The sequence below is a fragment of the Prionailurus bengalensis genome, chromosome B2, assembly GCF_016509475.1.
Source record: "Prionailurus bengalensis isolate Pbe53 chromosome B2, Fcat_Pben_1.1_paternal_pri, whole genome shotgun sequence".
Classification (NCBI taxonomy): domain Eukaryota; kingdom Metazoa; phylum Chordata; class Mammalia; order Carnivora; family Felidae; genus Prionailurus; species Prionailurus bengalensis.
Genome location: NC_057349.1, coordinates 110,720,645 through 110,741,026, shown reverse-complemented (window position 1 = coordinate 110,741,026; position 20,382 = coordinate 110,720,645). Strand labels below are relative to the sequence as shown.

Sequence of the window (20,382 nt, the reverse complement as noted above, 5' to 3'; positions counted from 1 at the left end):
TCACTTATTTAATTGATTTTAATCACAGGAAATCACTGACAGAAATAGCATGTATTCTCTAAAAAGCATGATTGTCTTTCTCAGGTGTAATTTATGTTCACTTTTTTGTCTTTTACTTAATTCCTCTCTGGCTATCTTATTCAGATTTGCATAAAAGTATTTTTTTTAAATAAGGCTTACTGGTGGTTCCTTGAATTCAACTTCCTTCCTTCCTCCTACCAAAAAGTAGTTAATACATGCCAAGTATAGTAGTATAATATTTCGAATTATATGCCAGCCTGGTAGCTTCATAAAACATGTTTTTTTAATCATGTTTGACTTTTTACTCCAAAGCATATTTATATTTCCATTGACTCTGCTTCCCTGAGTCTTCCTGTAAATTTCTTCTGTGGTCCCCAAATGTGACCCATCACAGCCATGTATGTTAGCACTGCATAATTTTCTTAAGATTAGCAGCTGCAGCTGCCTGATTCTATTAATTTACTCATCAACTTATGTTAATCTTATTTTAAAATAGAAACTAACCTTTTTAACATGGCATATTGTATGCTCGTTAAATAATTTGCTTTGTTTTCTACTGTATATCATGGCTATTTGAAATAAATATTTTATATTTAAAATACCATGTCTCCAATGGTAAAATGTATAAAATGCAGGAAGTACAAAAAAGAAAATGTTACCATAGTCCTACAACTCGCATAATTGTTCACATTCCAATGCATTTCTTCTCTTTTTTAATACATTATTAACATAAATGTGATCATATTTTACATTCATTTATATCATACATACTTCACTTAACATTATATGTAGCCATTGCCTATATTATTACAAACTCTTCACAAACATCACTCCTAAGAGTTGAAAGAACACTCATCAGAGAAACAAGTTGGTGTTGCAAGGTCCTTCTTTATGGGGCTCTGTAGTCTTTCTCTTGTCATGAATTCTGAGTCTGAGAACTAGCTCAGAACCTAGAAAACTAGGCATGGTATTGTAATTTTACACTGGGATAGCCGTCTTCATTCCTTTTCATTTGTTTTGACTGAATATTTTAAGCATCACTTATTGTCTTCTCATCTATCTCTCCCAGAGGAGCACCGTTGCCCCGTAAAGGCCAGGCCCTTAACTGCCACTTCAGCCTTGCCCCTCATTGTAATAATTGCTCCCAACACACTTCTGATGTTTAAATGCCATCACCTGGCCAATATTTTTTTCTGAATCCTACCACCCCCATTGGTCAAGAGGTCCTTTTACTGAGTTACTCTAATGTATGAGCTCTCTTTTCCCCATAGTTCTTTTGATTTCTACTTCCTCTGAATCTTTCAAATGCCTGAGATATTGCATCCTCTAGCATATGCTCTTGCAAAAGTCTCCCATCTTACTTCACCATAAGTGAAAGTTTTAAGAACTGCACTTCTACTATATGCCTTTAGTCCACCCAGAACGAGTGATATGATCCTCCTTGCCAGCCAGCCTGTGAGTCATTTAGCTGAACTAAATGTCATTCTTGCCATGGAGGAGCTTATCATACAGCTGAGAACAGTGAGGAGAAATATGTATATTAATCACATCTATACCAGTCTCTTCATGTGGTTTTAGTAGAAAATATTTGTGATATTCCCAAGAGTGAAAATCTCAAGAGTCTTACACCACAGGAGTAAACTGATGAGTTCCACATGCCATAAAGCACCCATACTTATTATAATCATATTTGACCACTATCTTACAGTCTGGAAGGACAATGGTAGGGGCTATAAACTTCTAAGAGAAAATTGCCTACAGTTTGTCTTAGAAACTGGGAGGGGGGGTCTTTCTTCTCACATAATTTTAGTTGGTGAGTTTTGTATGATCTGCCAAGTTAAGCTGATTAATTACATTACATAAAAATAATATTTCAGTTTAAAGGAATAACCTTCTTGTTACATCAGTTTGCATAGATTCTCTTCTGGAGCACAGGGCAAGAAGTACATGGCCAGAAACGATTTAACCAACTGCCTTTTCTGACTAGGTATCATGCCAATCTCTCTCATATTATATCTTGTTTAATTCTCATAATAATACCAGGTGGAAGGTATTAATCCCATTTTTAAATATGTAATAACAAAGACTGGGATCAGTTAAGTCGTCTATCGAAAATTGAAATCTGGATGTGGCAAAGGCAAGATTTAAGTCCAGAAATACCTGATTCTAAAATCTGACCTATTCTGGCAATTGTCGGGAGGAGACAATTTTGCTTTCAACCATATACCTTATCACTGTTCTCCAAACAGTGCCTTCTAGAGAAAGCAGATAATCAGAACATGACTCTCCCAGCAGTTTGCTTGAGTGAAAGAAACTGATCTCTTTCTTCCTTATATGGTCTCATGATGAAATACAAATTATAGCGTCACTTCTCCTAACCTAAATCCAACTTAAGAATGGTTCATGTTCTTTTTTTATTATTATTATTTTTAGAGAAAGAGAGGAAGAGAGAATGTGTATGTGCATATGTGGGTAAGGGGCAGAAAGAGAGGGAGAGACAGAATCCCAAGCAGGCTCTGTGCTATCAGTACAGAGCCCCATGTGGGGCTCAATCTCATGAAATGTGAGATCATGATCTGAGCTGAAATCAAGAGTTGTTCGATTAACTGACTGAGCCACCACCCAGGTGCCTAAGAATGGTTCATATTCTTAAAATTAGGTTATAAATAACATATGGGAAGCCTCCAAGAAGAAAAGAAAGGGAAGGCATAGTTCTAATTCCAATGCCGATATATGAGCTTCCAGTAAACAATGCCCAAAACAGGAGTTAAATAATAAAGGAAAAGTCTTAAAAGGAGAACCTTGAGCCACATAAAAAATGAAGCCTTAATTCAAACACATAAACCATAAGACTCAGGATAATGAAAGAAATATTTACTTCTGCTGGGATTGTGACCTATTCTAGAGGTAGATGGGCTTACTTTAGAGGCAGTGATAACTAGAGAAAATCAAAACTGGAAAGCATAAAATTACAAACCACAACAATGGAATTCCTGGGAGCTCTCCATGGTGCTACTCAATTCAGCCTCAGCCACTTTTGATGATTTTTATGCAGTACTGACGTCACCTTAGCTCATCTTTGGGTTAAGGTCTTTCCCAGATCTAAAGATTTATAAAACTAGAAAACAGCCTTATATTTACAAAACTAAGATTTACAGCAGAGTGATTGGACTCTTCTTTCACTAACTTAATCACATCTCTAAGTTTAGCACATAGCAGTAACCCATTATGATGCTGACCATCTACCTTGGTTGAGATAGCAGACCTCAGTTACCACTAAATGTAGTTTGTTTGCCAATCCTGTAGCAATACATTATTGTCCTGTGTGGAGTAGAATATGCTTTCCTTATCCATATTAGCAGAGATAATGGGCTGACCTGAGGCATCTCTTTGAAATCTTTTGATGGGGCACCTGGGTGGCTCAGTCAATTAAGCATCTGACTCTTGTCTTGGCTCAGGTCATGATCTCACAGTTGGTGAGTCTGAGCCCTGTGTCAGGCTCTGCATTGACAGTGTGGAGCCTACTTGGAGTTCTCTCTCCCTCTCTCTATACCCCTACGCCCTTGTGCTCTCTCTCTATCAAAATAAATTAAACTTAAAAAATAAAAAAAAAGATTCTGAAATCTTCTTTTGAAACCAGGTGATAAAGCTGTCTATCTGTCTGAATCACTACCCAGTTGCAAATAAACCCAGCTTTCTGCGCTTCAAAGTTTTAGTTTAAGTAGGCCTATACTTATTTATAAAAAACTGTAAGTAAGTATATTCTTTAGAATTTTGATTTTGGAAATAAATTTATTCTATATTTCACCTCAGAAAAAATATCTCTGGGAATTTAGATTGGAAAACATAATAATAACAACAAAACTACTACCTCATGAAAGAATAATTTCTCTCTAGACCTATATGTAAAAGTAAAAATATGATGCCTCCTGATCTTTATTTCTGTCATTCTGTGATCATAAACCTGATAATGACTGGCTTTAAGGTATTACTTACAGGCATTTAAAAAGACTTTAAGGCATTATGGAGCTTCCAAGTCAATATAGCAAACTGAATGAGCTCAATGTCCTCACCTCCCTCTATAAATTTAAATGATAGTAAACAGTTCGAACAATAACAAATTTATAGAAAATTTACACAAACGCTGTAAAAGAGGCAAAGTAACATTATTAAATCAGGTATTTGATAAAATTTTAAAAGATGAAAAATACATGGGGGTCTGACTTCTACTTCAAGAAGATGGGATAGTCATACTTTTCCTTGTTCTTCCCATTAAATATAACTTTAAAAACTGGGCATTATATGTAAAACAAACATAAGAAGACTATGAAAGTAGTTTCTAACCAGCTAGAAACTGTAGGACCCAAAGAATGACCTAGGTGAATTCCCTGTTTTGATTTTTGCCTTATATATTTCAGACTTAGAGCTCAGGAAACTGGCACCTGGAAATTCCAATAGGCACAGACAAAAAAAGGCCCTAACAAAAGCTTGCCCTCACTGGGCAAAGGACCAGGAAAGGTATACTCACAACATAGAAAGCTTTTAGGCAACAGCTACTTTACTCCAGCTGTACACCACAGGGAAAAGAAAAGAGAAGAAAAAAAAAGAAAAGAAAAGAGAAGAAAAGAAAGAAAAGAAAAGAAAAGAAAAGAAAAGAAAAGAAAAGAAAAGAAAATCATGTGACCTCACCACCATCCACACCAACAAAGGGGGAGAGGGAAGCCTGGAAGTGGCACATTTCCAGGCTGTTATGAGGCACCCCATCCCCCACAGAGTAATGTCAAAGCAGGTTGAGTGAGCAGTCAGGACTTTCATTCTCTATTCTATCAACATTAACACCCTAGTTGTGAGATGCTATAGTATTTTTACAAGATGTTATCACTGAGGGAAACATGAGATTTCTCTGTACTGCTTCTTACAACTGCACATGAATCTACAATGATCTCAAAACAAAATTTAAAAGTTTAATAAGAAAAAATACATGTGATCATGAAACATTATGATATGCAGAGGATTAAGACCACAGACATAAAGTCCATGCTATAGAAATAAAAGAAAAATGATCAGAGAAAAATTCAGAAGAAAGAATAATAAAAATGTTTCTTTTTCTAGCTAAAAGGAACAATAAAAAGTTTCATTATGATCTGGTAGACACATAAAAGATCTGCTCCCAAGAGCATGCTTGCAAATGCCAAAGGTGAAGAAAATCCTAAAATCTTTTACAAAGTGTAGATACCTACAGAGCAACAAGGGTTTATCTGAAGCCAGCTTTCTTATAAAAAATAATGGATGTCTAACAACTATGAAATAATGATTTCAAAGTTCTAAGGGAAAATTATTTTGAATTCACATTTCTATATCTAGCAAAACTATCAACAAATGTGAAAAACAGAAGAAACACATTTAAGAGAATGCAAATACTCTGCCATTTTACCTCCTCTGTACTCTTTCAGGTAAAACAAACCAAGAAACAAATGAGGCATATAAATTGCTAGCCCTTTACCTAGGCAGAACTAGTCTGGTACAGAGTCATATAATGAATTGTAGGAAAGATGCATTTATTCCATTGTGCTTGAATGTAGCAATTAAACTTCCTTGAAACACTGTCTAATTATCACCTCTTACTTTCAGAGAGCACAAGCAAACATTTAAAAAAAAAGTTATTTTAAAGACTCAGTTTTCTAAAAGAAAATACAAGATATCCACCATTCCTCTTCTTCCTATGATCACAGCTAACCTACATTTCTTCACCTCCTTTATAGTTATGGGTGTCTACTTGGCTGTTTTTTCTAGCCAATAAAATTTTAAAGAAAGCAATGTGCACTGTTTTCAGGTCTGTCCGAAAGAAATATATAATGTGTGTTTCTCCATGCTTTTTCAACCTTTAGGGAAATAGAATGGAATGGAACAAAGTGACCCTGAAGACTATACCTAGAAAATGGCAGGACAGTATGGTGGAAGGAATGTGGGTCATTAATTCACTAGGAGAAGCACCTTATTGGACTGCGTGGCACGATGTTTGAACCAATGTACACATTTTGATCTGTTTGTTATAGCAGCTATTAGTACCTTATGTAACTACCTCATATTCATTCACATCTTAAAATTCCAACTAATTGGGGCTTTGGAAAATGCAGTCAACTTTAAGCTATAGAAACACACTGTTATTAACTGTGCATCAAATAGTATTCTAGGAGGCATTCCTCTTATGAATTTATTGTGGTTTCTCTAACTGCAGCTCTTTTCAGAATAGTTATGATGAAGGATAAAGAGTATTTTATTTCCAGATAAATCTTAAGAAAATATATAAAATGGGAATGCAAACTGGTGCAGCCACTCTGGAAAACAGTATGGAGGTTCCTTAAAAAACTAAAAATAGAACTACCCTATAACCCAGCAATTGCACTACTAGGCATTTATCCACGGGATACAGGTGTGCTGTTTCGAAGGGACACATGCGCCCCCATGTTTATAGCAGCACTATCAACAATAACAAAAGTATGGAAAGAGCCCAAATTTCCATCGATGGATGAATGGATAAAGAAGGTATGGTGTGTGTATATATATATATATATATATATATATATATATATATACACACACACAATGGAGTATTACTCGGCAATCAAAAAGAATGAAATCTTGACATTTGCAATTATGTGGATGGAACTGGAGGGTATTATGATAAGTGAAATTAGTCAGAGAAAGACAAAAATCATATGAATTCACTCATATGAGATGAACATAAGGGAAGGGAAATAAAAATAATACAAAAACAGGGAGGGGGACAAAACAGAAGAGACTCATAAATATGGAGAACAAACTGAGGGTTACTGGAGGGGTTGTGGGAGGGGGGATGGGCTAAATGAGTAAGGGGCACTAAGGAATCTACTCCTGAAATCATTATTGCACTATATGCTAACTAATTTGGATGTAAATTTTAAAAAAAGAAAAAAGAAAAAAAAAAAAAGAAAAAGTATAGCAAGAGTGCTACCCATGGAAGAGACAGAAGAATCACGTACCTCCATGATTTGGGCAATATGGTACCAGAATTTTAAAATTTACAAAAACAAAAATGACACCTCAATTTGATATTCAAAAAAAATTTGATTTAGATGTCCATGAAGTTATATTTATGAAGGTAAAATGGCTAAATATTTGAAAAATAAGCATGTCAATTTTATCAACATCTGTAGGAGAATCTGATGACACTAGGGTCCTAATATTTTCCCAGAATTATTTAGTAATGACTGACAAATAAAAATTGCATATATTTAAGGTACACAGCAGATTATGATACATACACACATTGTAAAATCATTGCCATAATCAAGCTAATTAACATATGTTTCACCTAGCATAATTACTGTGTGTGTGTGTGTGTGTGTGTGTGCTAAAAACACTTAATGTCTACTGTCTTAGCAAATTTCAAGTATACAGTATACCACTACTAACTATAGTCACCATGCTGTACATTAGGTTTCCAGACTTATTCATCTTATGACTGAGACTCTGTATCCTTTGGCCAGCATCTCCCCATTTCCCTCATCTCTCCGCCCCTGATAACCACCATTCTATTCCTGTTACTATGAATTTGACTTTTTCTAGATTCCACGTATAAGTGAGATCATGTACTCATTTGTCTTTCTGTGCATGGTTTATTTCACTTAGCATAACGTCTTCCAGGTTCATGCATACTGTTGCAAATGGCAGAATTTCCTTCTTTTTTAAGGTTGAAGAGTATTCAAAACTAATTTTTTGAAAGGATAAGTGAATGTTCATTTTGCAGTTTAGAATTGAAGAGTAAAAAAATAAAGTACCATTGGGGAAGAGGGATATATCAAGATGCATTTGCATTGATACTAAAAAGAATAAAAGAGAACTTGCACTTACTCATCTTTTTTGTTCTCTAGTTAAGGACATGTCTAAACATAGCAAATAAAATGAAATGCAGAACAGCTCATATGGTTCGTTCAGTTTTTCATTACAGATAATTACTTTCTATCCATTTATCATTATCTCACTGACTCAGACCAAAAGATTGCTGTTTGCTTCTTTCCATTTTGTCACTGCAATTATTTGGCTATTTGAAGCAAAATGATAAGTAGTCTCTTCCTCAGTAGTTGAAAGTGTACACGTAGTAAATTTTATTGATAACACTCTCTACTTTAAGTCAGTAAATACGTGTTGAATAACTCAAGAGCACCAATCTCTTCATTTTTGTCAAAGTTGACACCTACTTCCTACAACTAGACATTTTAAACAGATTTAGCTGCTAATCAAAAAATAAACAGCAATTTTGAGGCACCTGGGTGGCTCAGTCGGTAAGCATCTGACTTCGGCTCAGGTCATGATCTCATGGTTTGTGAGTTCAAGCCCCGCGTCCGGCTCGGTGCTGACAGCTCGGAGCCTGGAGCCTGCTTCAGATTCTGTGTCTCCCTCTCTCTCTGTCCCTCCCCCGCTTGTGCTCAGTCTCTCTCTGCCTCTCAAAATTGAATAAATGTGAAAAAAATTTAAATAAAAAATAAACAGCAATTTTAATACAAGAAAAGATAATGATATATACATTTATATATACATGTATGTGCTGTGTGTGTGTGTATGCATAGAATTAACCTAGCCCATTATCAAAGATTATATAATCCTTAGCTTGCTTGCTGAACTAAATATTATATATAGCTTTTACATGCCTATTGTCAGCTTTTAAAAAGACTTCCAACGTCCTACTTCTGGGGACTAAACCTCTCAGCCAAACCACCACATTATCACACCATGAAATAAAGCAACTTCAAGGGTTTCACTCATTTGTTTTAGGTTAAGTAACAACTGAAAGGAAGCACACTTAGCTCAGACAGCTATGCATGTGATGAAGAAAATGTCACTTTTTTTACCGACTGCCCTTGTCACTGTTTCTCAATATGGTTCTGCCTGTGCATACACAATGTGGAAATAAACTCTCCCACCTTCAGGCTGTCTGAATGAATGCAGTTCATAAATCTGTGTTCATTTTTTAAAAGACAGGCATTGTTTCAGCCCTCTTCTATCAATGCACCATAATGCTGCCTTAAGTTTACAAGGTAGCTTGAATGCAAGAGGTTTCTGCTGCTGTCCAAAGCACTATAAGCTTGCAAACTATTGGCAGGTTAACAATCATTGCAAAGAACACTGTTGCAAAGCACAGAGCCCTTTTGTTTTATTAGGAATTCCTAATTAATTCAATATCTCACTGAGTTCTTTTTGGATATTCTCTCTTAACCATTCTACACACAAACACACACACACAAACACGTGCAATTTGGAAGCTGCCAGAAATTGTAGGTAGGATTTGGAGGACTGCACAAACTAATGCTGGACTGAAGTTAATGGGGCTCGTCACCCGCTAGCCTTGGACAGTGATGTTCCAAGTCATTAGCATGTCTTCTGTTTTTGGCAAGCTCCCCCTGGTAGGACTGGGATTCCAAACAGTCAGAGCCAGAATTTGTAGCAGCAGCACTTTCTGCCTTCCACATGAATGACTAGAGCTCTCAAAGCTAGCAGATTGGTGACCGCTTCTAACACTAGACCCTTTAGACAGAAGAAAGGGCTGCCATTAGGTACTGTGAATTGATTACATATTCTTTATTCTTTCACAAGTCCTACTTATTAAGGGCTCTTAAAATATCTGGCACTGATTTAGGCATTTTGCGATGGCCCTTACATCTGAGTCTTAAGTAGAAACTCAAAGAGCTATTCAGTTCCTTGTTACAGCCAACCCCCCTGACAGCAAGCTGCGCCTTGACTACATTATGTACTTTTCAGCAGATGGAGTTTGGGGATTCCTGTGAAATTGTGAAACAAAAGCACTGAGACACAGGAGAACAGAGCTGGGAGGGAATAACAGATAGATATATCCAAAGAACAACAAACAACACAGGTAGGGTTAGGATAAGTTAAAAAAAATGACAAGAGATTCTGGATTCGTAAGAGTTTGATTTTTCATTACTAAAGAGTTTTAAGAATGCTAGTATTTTAGAAAAATAAAGCAACAATGACAAAAAAATATTAAAAAGGACATTGCTTCACTGTAAATTCAAGCAGTCTAAGCTGTGCCAGGTATCTCCAAACATTTCATGTTTTAATTGGCTTCCCAGGGCTACAAGTCACATCCACTTAATCGTGTATTGATTTTCTAAGATGCTTCCTGTTACTATGACTACCCCAATCAATGAACTTCTTATAAGTAGCGAGATAATTTTCTTTCTTGTTTCTTTCCAATGAAGTCTGAATAATTTATTTCCACAAAAATATCTGATGTTGCTTCTCATCTATCAAGGAGCTACATTATATTGGTAAAATTGATGCCTCTCATTTGTTTATTTGTTTATTTATTTATTTAATATTTATTTATTTTTGAAAGAGAGAGAGAGAAAGAGAGAGAGAGACTGCACACATGCGAGCAAGGATGGGGCAGAGAGAGAGGGGACAGAGGATCCAAAGCAAGCTCTGTGCTGACAGCAGAGAACCTTATGAGGGCTCAGACTCACAAACTGTGAGATAATGACCTGAGTCAAAGTCAGACACTAAACTGACTGAGCCACCCAGGTGCCTCTGATGCCTTTCATTTAAAAAAAAAAAAATTAACAACTCAGGCAACAACAGATGTTGGCAAGGATGTGGAGAAAGAGGAACCCTTTTGCACTGGGAATGCAAACTGGTACAGTCACTCTGGAAAACAGTATGGAGGTTCCTCAAAAAATTAAAAATAGAACTATCCTATGACCCAGCAATTGCACTACTGGGTATTTATCCAAAAGATACAAAAATGCTGACTCGAAGGAGCACCTGCTCCCCAATGTTTATAGCAGCACAATCAACAATAGCCGAATTATGGAAGAAGCCCAAATATCCCTAGACTGACAAATGCATAAAGAAGATCTGGCATATATACACAATGGAATATTACTTGGTGATCAAAAAGAATTAAATCTTGACATTGGCAACAACGTGGATGGAACTAGAGGGTATTATGCTAAGTGAAATAATTCAATCAGAGAAATACGAATACCGTATGATTTCACTCATATGTGGAACTTAAGAAACAAAACAGATGAACGTAGGGGAAGGGAAGCTAAAATAAGATAAAAACAGAGAGGGAGACAAACCATGAGAGACTCTTAAATACAGAGAACAAACTGAGGGTTGCTGGCAGAGTCTTGGGTGGGGGATGGGCTAAATGGGTGATGGACATTAAGGAGGGTACTTGCTGGGATGAGCACTGGGTGTTACATGTAAGTGATGAATCACTAAATTCTACTCCTGAAATCATTATTACACTATATGTTAACTAACTTGGATTTAAATAAAATTTTTAAATTTTTAAAAAATTTAAAAAATATTTACAGATTCTGCACAGAGAAAGCATACAGAATTATCTTGGACCAAGATCATGAGTGGCTTATCAATCTGTGGATGTGTTGATAAAAGTTCTTTTTGGCTATGAGAAAAGTTCCTTTCACTTGGGCCTTCATCACAGGGACTGAGAGGCTGACAATCACTCAAAGTGGATGCTCACTGGGAAGAAGAAAGTGGTTCTGCCACTAGGAGTCAAAGAAAGTGCAAGGCCACAGGCCAGCCATTTGTGACTTCGTTAGTTAGAATTGTGCTCTCTACCCCAAGAAACAAATTGTATATTGTGAGGATTTTGGCATGGGGGAGGGAAGTCACTCTAATCTGAGCCTACCCACTTTTTCTGAAGCACAGCCCTAGAAACAATAAAACAAGATTCAGGAAACACATTGGTCTTTGGAGTCAGACAACCTGGACTCAACCCTTCATGTCAGGTGAGAAAAATTGGTTAAGTCTCTTAAACTTCTTGAAGTTTCATTTCCTGTCCTATAAAATGAGATCAACGTAGTTACCACCCAGTAATATGGAGGCTCTCTAAAAATTTTTTTTATGTTTATTTTATTTTTGAGAGAGACAGACAGGGCACAAGAAGGGGGGCGGGGGGGAGAGGGAGACACAGAATCTGAAGCAGACTCCAGGCTCTAAGCCGTCATTGCAGAGCCTGACATGGGGCTCTAACTCACCAACCATGAGATCATGACCTGAGCTGAAGTTGGTGCTCAACTGACTGAGCCACCCAGGTGCCCCAGTATGGAGGTTCTCTAACTCTAACTTCTCTATCCTTCTATCAAAGTCCATTCTTCTACTTGAGACATCTTTCCAAAGCAGAAGAGTGACCAGGTCACTTTCCTGTCCCAAACCTCCCCAAGTCTGGAGAAACACAGGCCAAACCACATAGGGTGCCATCCGCCACCCCACTGAAACAGTTCTCAGCCAGTCTTTCTTTGCTCATCTCTGATCATTTGCCTCAATTCACTTCTTGGTCTAGCTTCCTCAAAACAGATTTATCATGTAATTTTGACCCCTTACAGCTGTGTGTTTGTTCAAAACACCTCCCCAAAGTTTTCCTGTCTGACAGGTTCTTCCTGTCCTCATCCACTTAGTAAACTCTTGTTCATCCATCCAGGCCAAGGATATCCACATATTTGCTATCTTTCCCACTGTGCCTGGAGTTTCTCCCCCAAAAAATAAAGATTAATTTTCACCAGGTGAAACAATTTCGTTTTTCATTTGGTTTCCAACATGAACAAATATTTTATTTGGCGTCTAATGTGAAAATATCTAGATGTTACTTAACCACACAGTGAAGTGATAAAAAAAAAATGCAACCTGTGTATTGAAAACCTGAACACTAAAAGAAAAATGTGATGTTATTCAGATTCCCAAAGTCAATCAACTTTAAGTCTTCACAGTCTAAGTAGTCACTGAATTGTAAGAAAAACAGCACACTTGCAGAAAAATATGCCGCCTGACAAATGAGCTTATCCACATCAATTACTTTGAGCATTGCTATCACCTCCTAAGCAAAAGATGTATCATTTCTAATTTAATACTCTAAAATTGGTATAAGTGAATGGACTGAGATTCAAACAAGGTACGTCTTTTGCCCAAGTATTTAATATGTAGCATTGTTGTCATCCAAACCCGGGTCTATCTGCCTCTAAAGACCATTCTATTTCCATCCCTCTGCATTATCTTTCTATTGACCTTGCACTTTGATCATAGGTGGATCTTAAAAGCAATGGTCTATGTGTCTTTTTCCCAGGTGTCAGGTGCTATCTCTAGCCAGATCACTCAAAATCCTCTTTTGCTTGAGAAAAGGGGGACTGGTGTGTGAATTTAGAAAGGTTATACAATCACTTGAAAAGGAAAAGAGATGGGGCCTCTTCAAAACACAATTACATCATCCTATTAATAACACACCTAATTAAAGTAAGTTTTCTTCCTGGCACTAGACCCATTGGTAGCCTTTCTTATTTTTGGTTCAAGTACCTTGAATATTTGTTGTGTTCGCCTAAATAAAAGTAATATATTATAGCAAGATTATAGCATGGTATAAATTCTCACTGAGTTGTTACAAAATATCCTATCTCTTCATTTTCTTGACTAGGTTCATTGGAAAGGGTTTACTATTGTGGTAGTGGTGGTGGTCTTGATGAGGGTAGTAGTTGTGTTTAGCAACCTGACATTGTGTATATATCTTACTTCAAACTTTTTTTTGGACTTACATTAATCTCAAAAAAAAAAACAGTTTAAATTGATGCTTAGAGTGAAACATGTATCAATACGCAATGATATGTCATACATAATATATGCAAAGTAAAACAGAGTCACGATTACGAAAGCCATAAAAAAATGTTACTTCAGTAGAAGACTATGAAATGCCCCATGCCCCAATGAATGGAATGTTTTTAGCACATCTTATATTCTTATTCAGAATTGCTATTGTTTTTAGATCTAGATATAGAAGTAGTCATAGATACAGACAGAGACAGGGATACAGAGCATTTAAAAATCAATCTGAACTTGAGAAACATCTAGTTTAAAGATTAGTAACAAGTCAAATTTATTCCCAGAAAGAGTTCCTTTAGGTGGCTTCCCAGTTGGCAATTAGAGGAAATCAACTCTCTTACTCAGTCTGGGTCCTGGAAGAAAGGTAAGGGGACTGAAATATTTATGGGAAATAGAAACAAGGCGGGCAGCCAGTACAAGGGATCCTTCCCTCTCCAACACAAACACAAAGATTTAAATTGACGGTAGCTCCTGTTGTGCTGACACTTAGCACTTAAAGAAATTCTGATAGTAGCCATGCTTATAGGGAAGTTCCCAAACATGTCCAAGTTGTCAGTTTTCTCTCCTGGAATGGCTTACAATGTTACTATTAAATGACTCCAAAAACCATGTAAGTTGGTAAATAGCAACATACTGAGTCTATCCTGAGATGCTTTTTTTATTTTCAATTGCTTACAAATAATATGAGTTCTCCAGTCCTTCATGTAGCTGAAGGCCTGCCTATCCCTAGTGCAGAAAGAAGACGATGGCAGGTAGGGGCACCTGGGTGGCTCAGTCAGTTGAGTGCCAAACTTGGGCTCAGGTCATGATCTCACAGTTTGTGAGTTTAAGCCCCACATCGGGCTTGCTGTTGTCAGCACAGAGCCTACTTCAAATCCTCTGTCTTCCTCTCTCTCTTTCCCTCCCTTGCTTGTGCTCTCTCAAAAATAAATAAAACATTTTTAAAAAGCTAAAAAAAAAAAAAAAAGAAGATGGCAGGTTAAAAAAATTATAAAAGGCTAGATTACCATTATGTGTTAAGTAGCATGGTTGTAGAAGCCATTTTCTTTACAAAGTGACACTTTATTTTTTTTAAATGTTTATTTTTGAGGGAGAGCAAGTGGAAGAGAGAGAGAGAGAGAAAGAGAGAGAGAGAGAGAGAGAGAGAGAGAGAATCTCAAGCAGGCTCCTAAATTCAGTGCAGAGCCCAACGTGGGACTTGAACTCACCAACCGTGAGATCATGACCTGAGCTGAAATCAAGAGTTGGATGCTTATCGGGCTGGGTCACCCAAGCACCCCGCAAAGCGAAGGACACTTTACACACTGCTGACAACAGGGTAGAATCAGGAGTGATTCTACATGATATACACATTTCCAAACATGCTTATCCTATGTCCTCTCCCAACACCTATTATCTATCTCTATGGAGTTTTAAAAAAGGTGTTGTTGAAGAAAAGGCAGCAGCAAGTCTGACTCACCAAGAGCAAGTCAGGAAACCTGCATCAGGAAAAACCTATATAGAGAAAAAGGATCAGTGTGTCTCATTCACTTCAGAGGCAACATCCAAACTGTGAATTCAATTTGGTGATGATGTCCTGCTGCCTGGAGAAGAGGACCATTTTTATTGAGTCATCAGCCATCAGTCTAGGTGCCTACAGACACAGTCAGAAATTCCTATGGAGCAGAGGTCTGCATGATTTTGGCTATTCAACATAAAAAAATAAAGTTTGACCTTCCAGCCTAATGAATGACAAAGATATAATTAGTTATTTTAAAACGAGTGGTGGGGCGCCTGGGTGGCGCAGTCGGTTAAGCGTCCGACTTCAGCCAGGTCACGATCTCACCGTCCGTGAGTTCGAGCCCCGTGTCAGGCTCTGGGCTGATGGCTCAGAGCCTGGAGCCTGTTTCCGATTCTGTGTCTCCCTCTCTCTCTGCCCCTCCCCCGTTCATGCTCTGTCTCTCTCTGTCCCAAAAATAAATAAACGTTGAAAAAAAAAATAAAAAAATAAATAAATAAAAAAAATAAAACGAGTGGTATTTTCAGTGGTAAAAGTTACAAAAATTGACTGTTGACTTGCAAACCTCTAAAATGCATGTTGAATACACGGAAAGTAAACAGTAAATAATATCACTGAAGAGTAACTTCTCAAATCTTTTTTAGGAATTTAAAATTTATCCCATAAATATTGTATACAAAGTACCATAAAGCGAACTACAGAGAGCAGAAGGACATCCTAAAAGTTAAAAAGAAATTATCAGTAGTAGGTTTATGACATGTCGCTAATTAATAATTGATTTTCCATTTTATAATTCCTAACCAGGTAAGTGTCATTCCCTGGAAGAAGCACCATTCCTATATAAATTCTATGTGATAGGCTTTCCACCAAAAACAGCAACAACAACAACAGCAGTAGCAGCAGCAGCAACAAGAAAATCCCCAATTAAGTCTAGAGAAGTAATTCAAAACAGTTATTCCAAATCTTAGATATCAAAATACATACTGACTGATTGCCTTTCTAACAGCTTTTTGGGCAACACGAAGGTATTAATAATCATATCCTCAATTCATCAGGTTAAATTGAGTAGTAAAGCAAATAGTTACCTAATTAATTAATACACACAGAAAAAGAAAGAGAAACAAAACAAGAAAGCTAAATAGCTAATAATTAAAATCGAAAATGTGCTCTTTGTTCTGCTTCTCAAGATAAAAATCTCCAATTGGCACCCACATTTATGTTTAGATGTAGTAAGATTTGCACTCAGCATTACAAACTCCCATCTACGAAAAGGCCACATCTTTCAACTTTCCTTCTATAATCCTTTGTCCAGTTACGGTTTTAGTGCTTGTGCTTAAAAACTATTTTTTAAAAAATGTTTTTATTATTCTTTTTTTAATTTTTTTATTTTTAATTTTTTTTTAAGTTTATTCATTTTTGAGAGAGACAGAGACAGAGTGTGAGCAGAGGAGGGGTGGAGAGAGATGGAGACACAGAATCCAAAGGACACTCCAGGCTCTGAGCTGTCAGCACAGAGCCCGACGCAGGGCTCGAACTCACTAACTGCGAGATCATGACCTGAGCTGAAGTCGGACGCTCAACCAACTGAGCCACCCAGGCTCCCCCTTTTATTATTCTGTAAGTAAGACATTTATTTCGTCATTCTAACACATCAGATGAGAGAAATCAAACGTGAAAGACTGAGAAACTGGGTAATTTATAAATCTTTACCTGAAGGCCTTCAATAGCCAGTCGCAGCATGCTTGGTGTAAGTTTGGAGGCTTGCTTGAAGGTGAAGTTACTCCAGTCTATGATCAAAACAAATCCATTCACTTGAAGCTCAGGATCTTCAATCATAGCTTCTAAAGAAAGTAAGATGGCACGCAAAATATCCACCAGTGTGTACCTATCAGCAATAGAAATGTACTGCATTAAATTTGACAACCACTTTCACCAAAACTATAGATAGTGTTTACCACACTGTAAATTTCCTTTAAGATACCTCAGGAGTCTTAAGATTATTTTATTTAAAAATCTTCTCCTAAGAGGACATTTATTTACTGCACTCAGGGGACATATTAGAATTTAACATGTATTCTACCAAACCAAACTAAAATGCTTTTGAAAACATACACTGTTTCATATTTTACAACCATTTCTTTACTTCCAGCCCTTCCTATGATTTTCTAAAATCTCATTTCGACTATCCTGAAAACTAGGCATGGTAGTTTTTTAAGCAGCTCAGGAACACTCTCAGTAATTCTAACACTTGTACCTTCATATTTCCAAAATTTAAAAAAAATTAGATTTGAAGAAATTTCACCAATAAACAAGAACACTAGAGTTAAATAACACTAGGATCTAAAGCTGTCAACAGATTTTAATTACTTGTACTGAGTTTATGTCATAAAGCTGCAAGAAAAGAAAGGTGATTGAGTCTTGATCTTTTTCAGCCTTGCACTTAGCACAGTGCCTGGCACATTGGAAGAACCCAATGAATGCTCTTTATGTTGCTGTAAAATGGGAGTAGACTAGAGCACAAGAACACTGATTGTGGAGTAAGACACAGCCTCAGTGAAGGCAGCAGAAAGAAGAGCAAAAAAAAGGCAAATTTGAGAAGTATTTTAGAGATGAACTTGTTAAAATTTGATACTTGATTAGATGCCGAGACTAAGATTAAAGGAAGAGTAAAAGATGACACACACAAAGATTTTCTAGCCTCAGAGCCTGAGTAAATGGTAAAATCTTTAATCAAAATCAATAATGCAAGAAGAGGATACCTTTGGGGATAGTTGGAAATGTAGAGTTTAGAATAAAACCCATTGTATGAGAAATATGTGGTACACTCAGAAAGATATATCAAGTAAATATCTGAAAAAGTAGATCCTAAACTCAGGAGAAAGCTCAAGGGTGAAAATTCCAGAGTCAAAAACATACAGATCTTAAGTTCAAGTAAGTGAAAGGGTAATGTAATCAGAGCTGAGAAGAAAATGAGATAATTATTCAAGAAGGAAATCCCAGCATTTCAAGAGGAATCACTGAATTTATGAAAATGTTAACAATTTCAATTTTTGAGCAGCCTGCATTTTAAGTTTTCTCCCCTCATATATTCAGGTGGACATGTCTAGGAAAAGCTAGAGAAATAAATCTTGACCTCAGGAAACAAGTGAGATGAAGAGGATTGCTGGATTAGGTGAGTGGAAGTAATGGGCTCACCAGGAAGACAGTATGAGACGGTGAGTACATATGAGGGAGTAGTTCTATTTTTACTTCTAAAAACATCTGGAGGCAAATGGAGAAAGCATAGTAATTCAGAAGGAACTTCAGGTGATTTTTCACTTGCTTTGGGTATCATTTCCTCATCTGTAAAATCAGTAGTTTGGAATAGAATCCCTTTGGGATCCCAACATTAATCAAGCATGGTGTCAGAAGACTTCAAGATGGAATTCCTTCCCTGTCCCTCATTAGCTGTGTGGTCCAGGACATGTCATTGATCTGTAATTCTGAGCCTCAGTTCCCTAATATGAAAAATGGAAGTACCTATTATTATCTTACTATATCTCACTGGCGATGGTGGGGTGGGGGAAGCGGGGAGGAGAGGAAAGTCAAAGACATGATGCAGGTGAAAGCACTTCCATAGTGCTAGGTGTACAGAAAGTGCTCAGTAAATGTTGGTTGGAATACATAAAGAGCATGCTTTTTATTGTAATGGTAACCATAGACATAGTGTACTAGGCAAGATATAATCAGAACTGAAGGCTGTTTACACTTAAAAATTATTGATGATCATGGGGCGCCTGGGTGGCGCAGTCGGTTAAGCGTCCGACTTCAGCCAGGTCACGATCTTGCGGTCCGTGAGTTCGAGCCCCACGTCAGGCTCTGGGCTGATGGCTCAGAACCTGGAGCCTGTTTCTGATTCTGTGTCTCCCTCTCTCTCTGCCCCTCCCCCGTTCATGCTCTGTCTCTCTCTGTCCCAGAAATAAATAAACGTTGAAAAAAAATTAAAAAAAAATTATTGATGATCTTTAGATAACTTATTCTTATAAAAGGCAAGGATCAAAAAATTATTTTTAAATCTATGGAAAGTATACAGGCTTTTTATAGGCCTAAGGATATAACATCTCAAAATACTTCCTGAATACATAAGACAATAAAACTTTGTGTAGAGCTCTGTTACCTATTTGTCTTTAAATCTATGAAATATGTATGGCTGAATGCCTTTATTTGTCACACCATGGCTGGCCTATCTCCTTTATAAATATAATGGCCTAACTTAGTGTTATGACAAAAAGTCTATAGACCTACATAGACTGGAAAGATGAAGGAAAAAGGTTATATTTCTGGTTTAGGCTTAGAGCCCCATTTAAAATATATGTTCATTTTAATTCCTGAAATTCATCATAATATCATGCTAAAGTATTTTTAATTAGAAAAGCCCAATTTAGACTCTATCTCCGTTATGATCATCCTTATGTTACCTATAGAAATACCAAATAGCATTAATACCAAAATAGCAGTAAGTAACACTTGAATCTGAAATCAGCTTTGGAAGGATGATGTATTATTTGCAGTGAGAATAAACCATAGCACCAGTGAAGGCAGAATTCAAGAGGCATTTTATTTAAAATAACACACTTTGAGTATGGTTTTCCAAAACTGAGGCCAAGTCAAGAGAAAAATTTATGCATATATTGTTATTCCAAAGGAAGTAAAACAAGGCAAATCCTATTATCAGCAATGAAGAAAAGCATGTTTGCAAAGTTTTCAAGAGTAAATTTCATCAAGTTTTTAAATTTAATATCTTGCTTCAAAAAGAGAATCAAATGATCTTTATCTAAATCATTATATGTCTAAATCAAAGAAAAGAAACATTAAAACATCTTAGCTAACTGTATTCAAAGGGCAGGTCAAAACCACTCTTGACACGCCAGTCCTCTGTTGTCAAACATGTCACATTACTACCATTAACAGCTCAGCAGGCTATTCATAAGCAGAATCTTATTACATGAGATCTTGCCAAAGTCTGTAAAATATCTTCCAAAGAAATGAGGGATTTTATATCTTCAGGAATCCTAACTTCATCCTTCTCTTTGAAATTATGTTTAGCTGTTGTACTCTACAAATCTGAGGTCACTGCAATAAATATGTTCATGTGTGAGGTTTACATCCCAACAACAGGAGCTCCACCATTTTTCTTCTTCCTTCGT

At 36.8% G+C, this 20,382-nt stretch overlaps 1 protein-coding gene across 1 annotated transcript in view; it reads right to left on the bottom strand.

Annotated features, from left to right (window-relative positions):
* Positions 1–20,382, bottom strand: part of CLVS2 (clavesin 2) — a 70,971-nt gene that overhangs the window by 40,855 nt on the left and 9,734 nt on the right. The window contains exon 3 of the mRNA XM_043592238.1: positions 16,907–17,081. Within this exon, the coding sequence (XP_043448173.1) occupies positions 16,907–17,081 (175 nt within the window). The remainder of the gene's footprint in view (positions 1–16,906; positions 17,082–20,382) is intronic.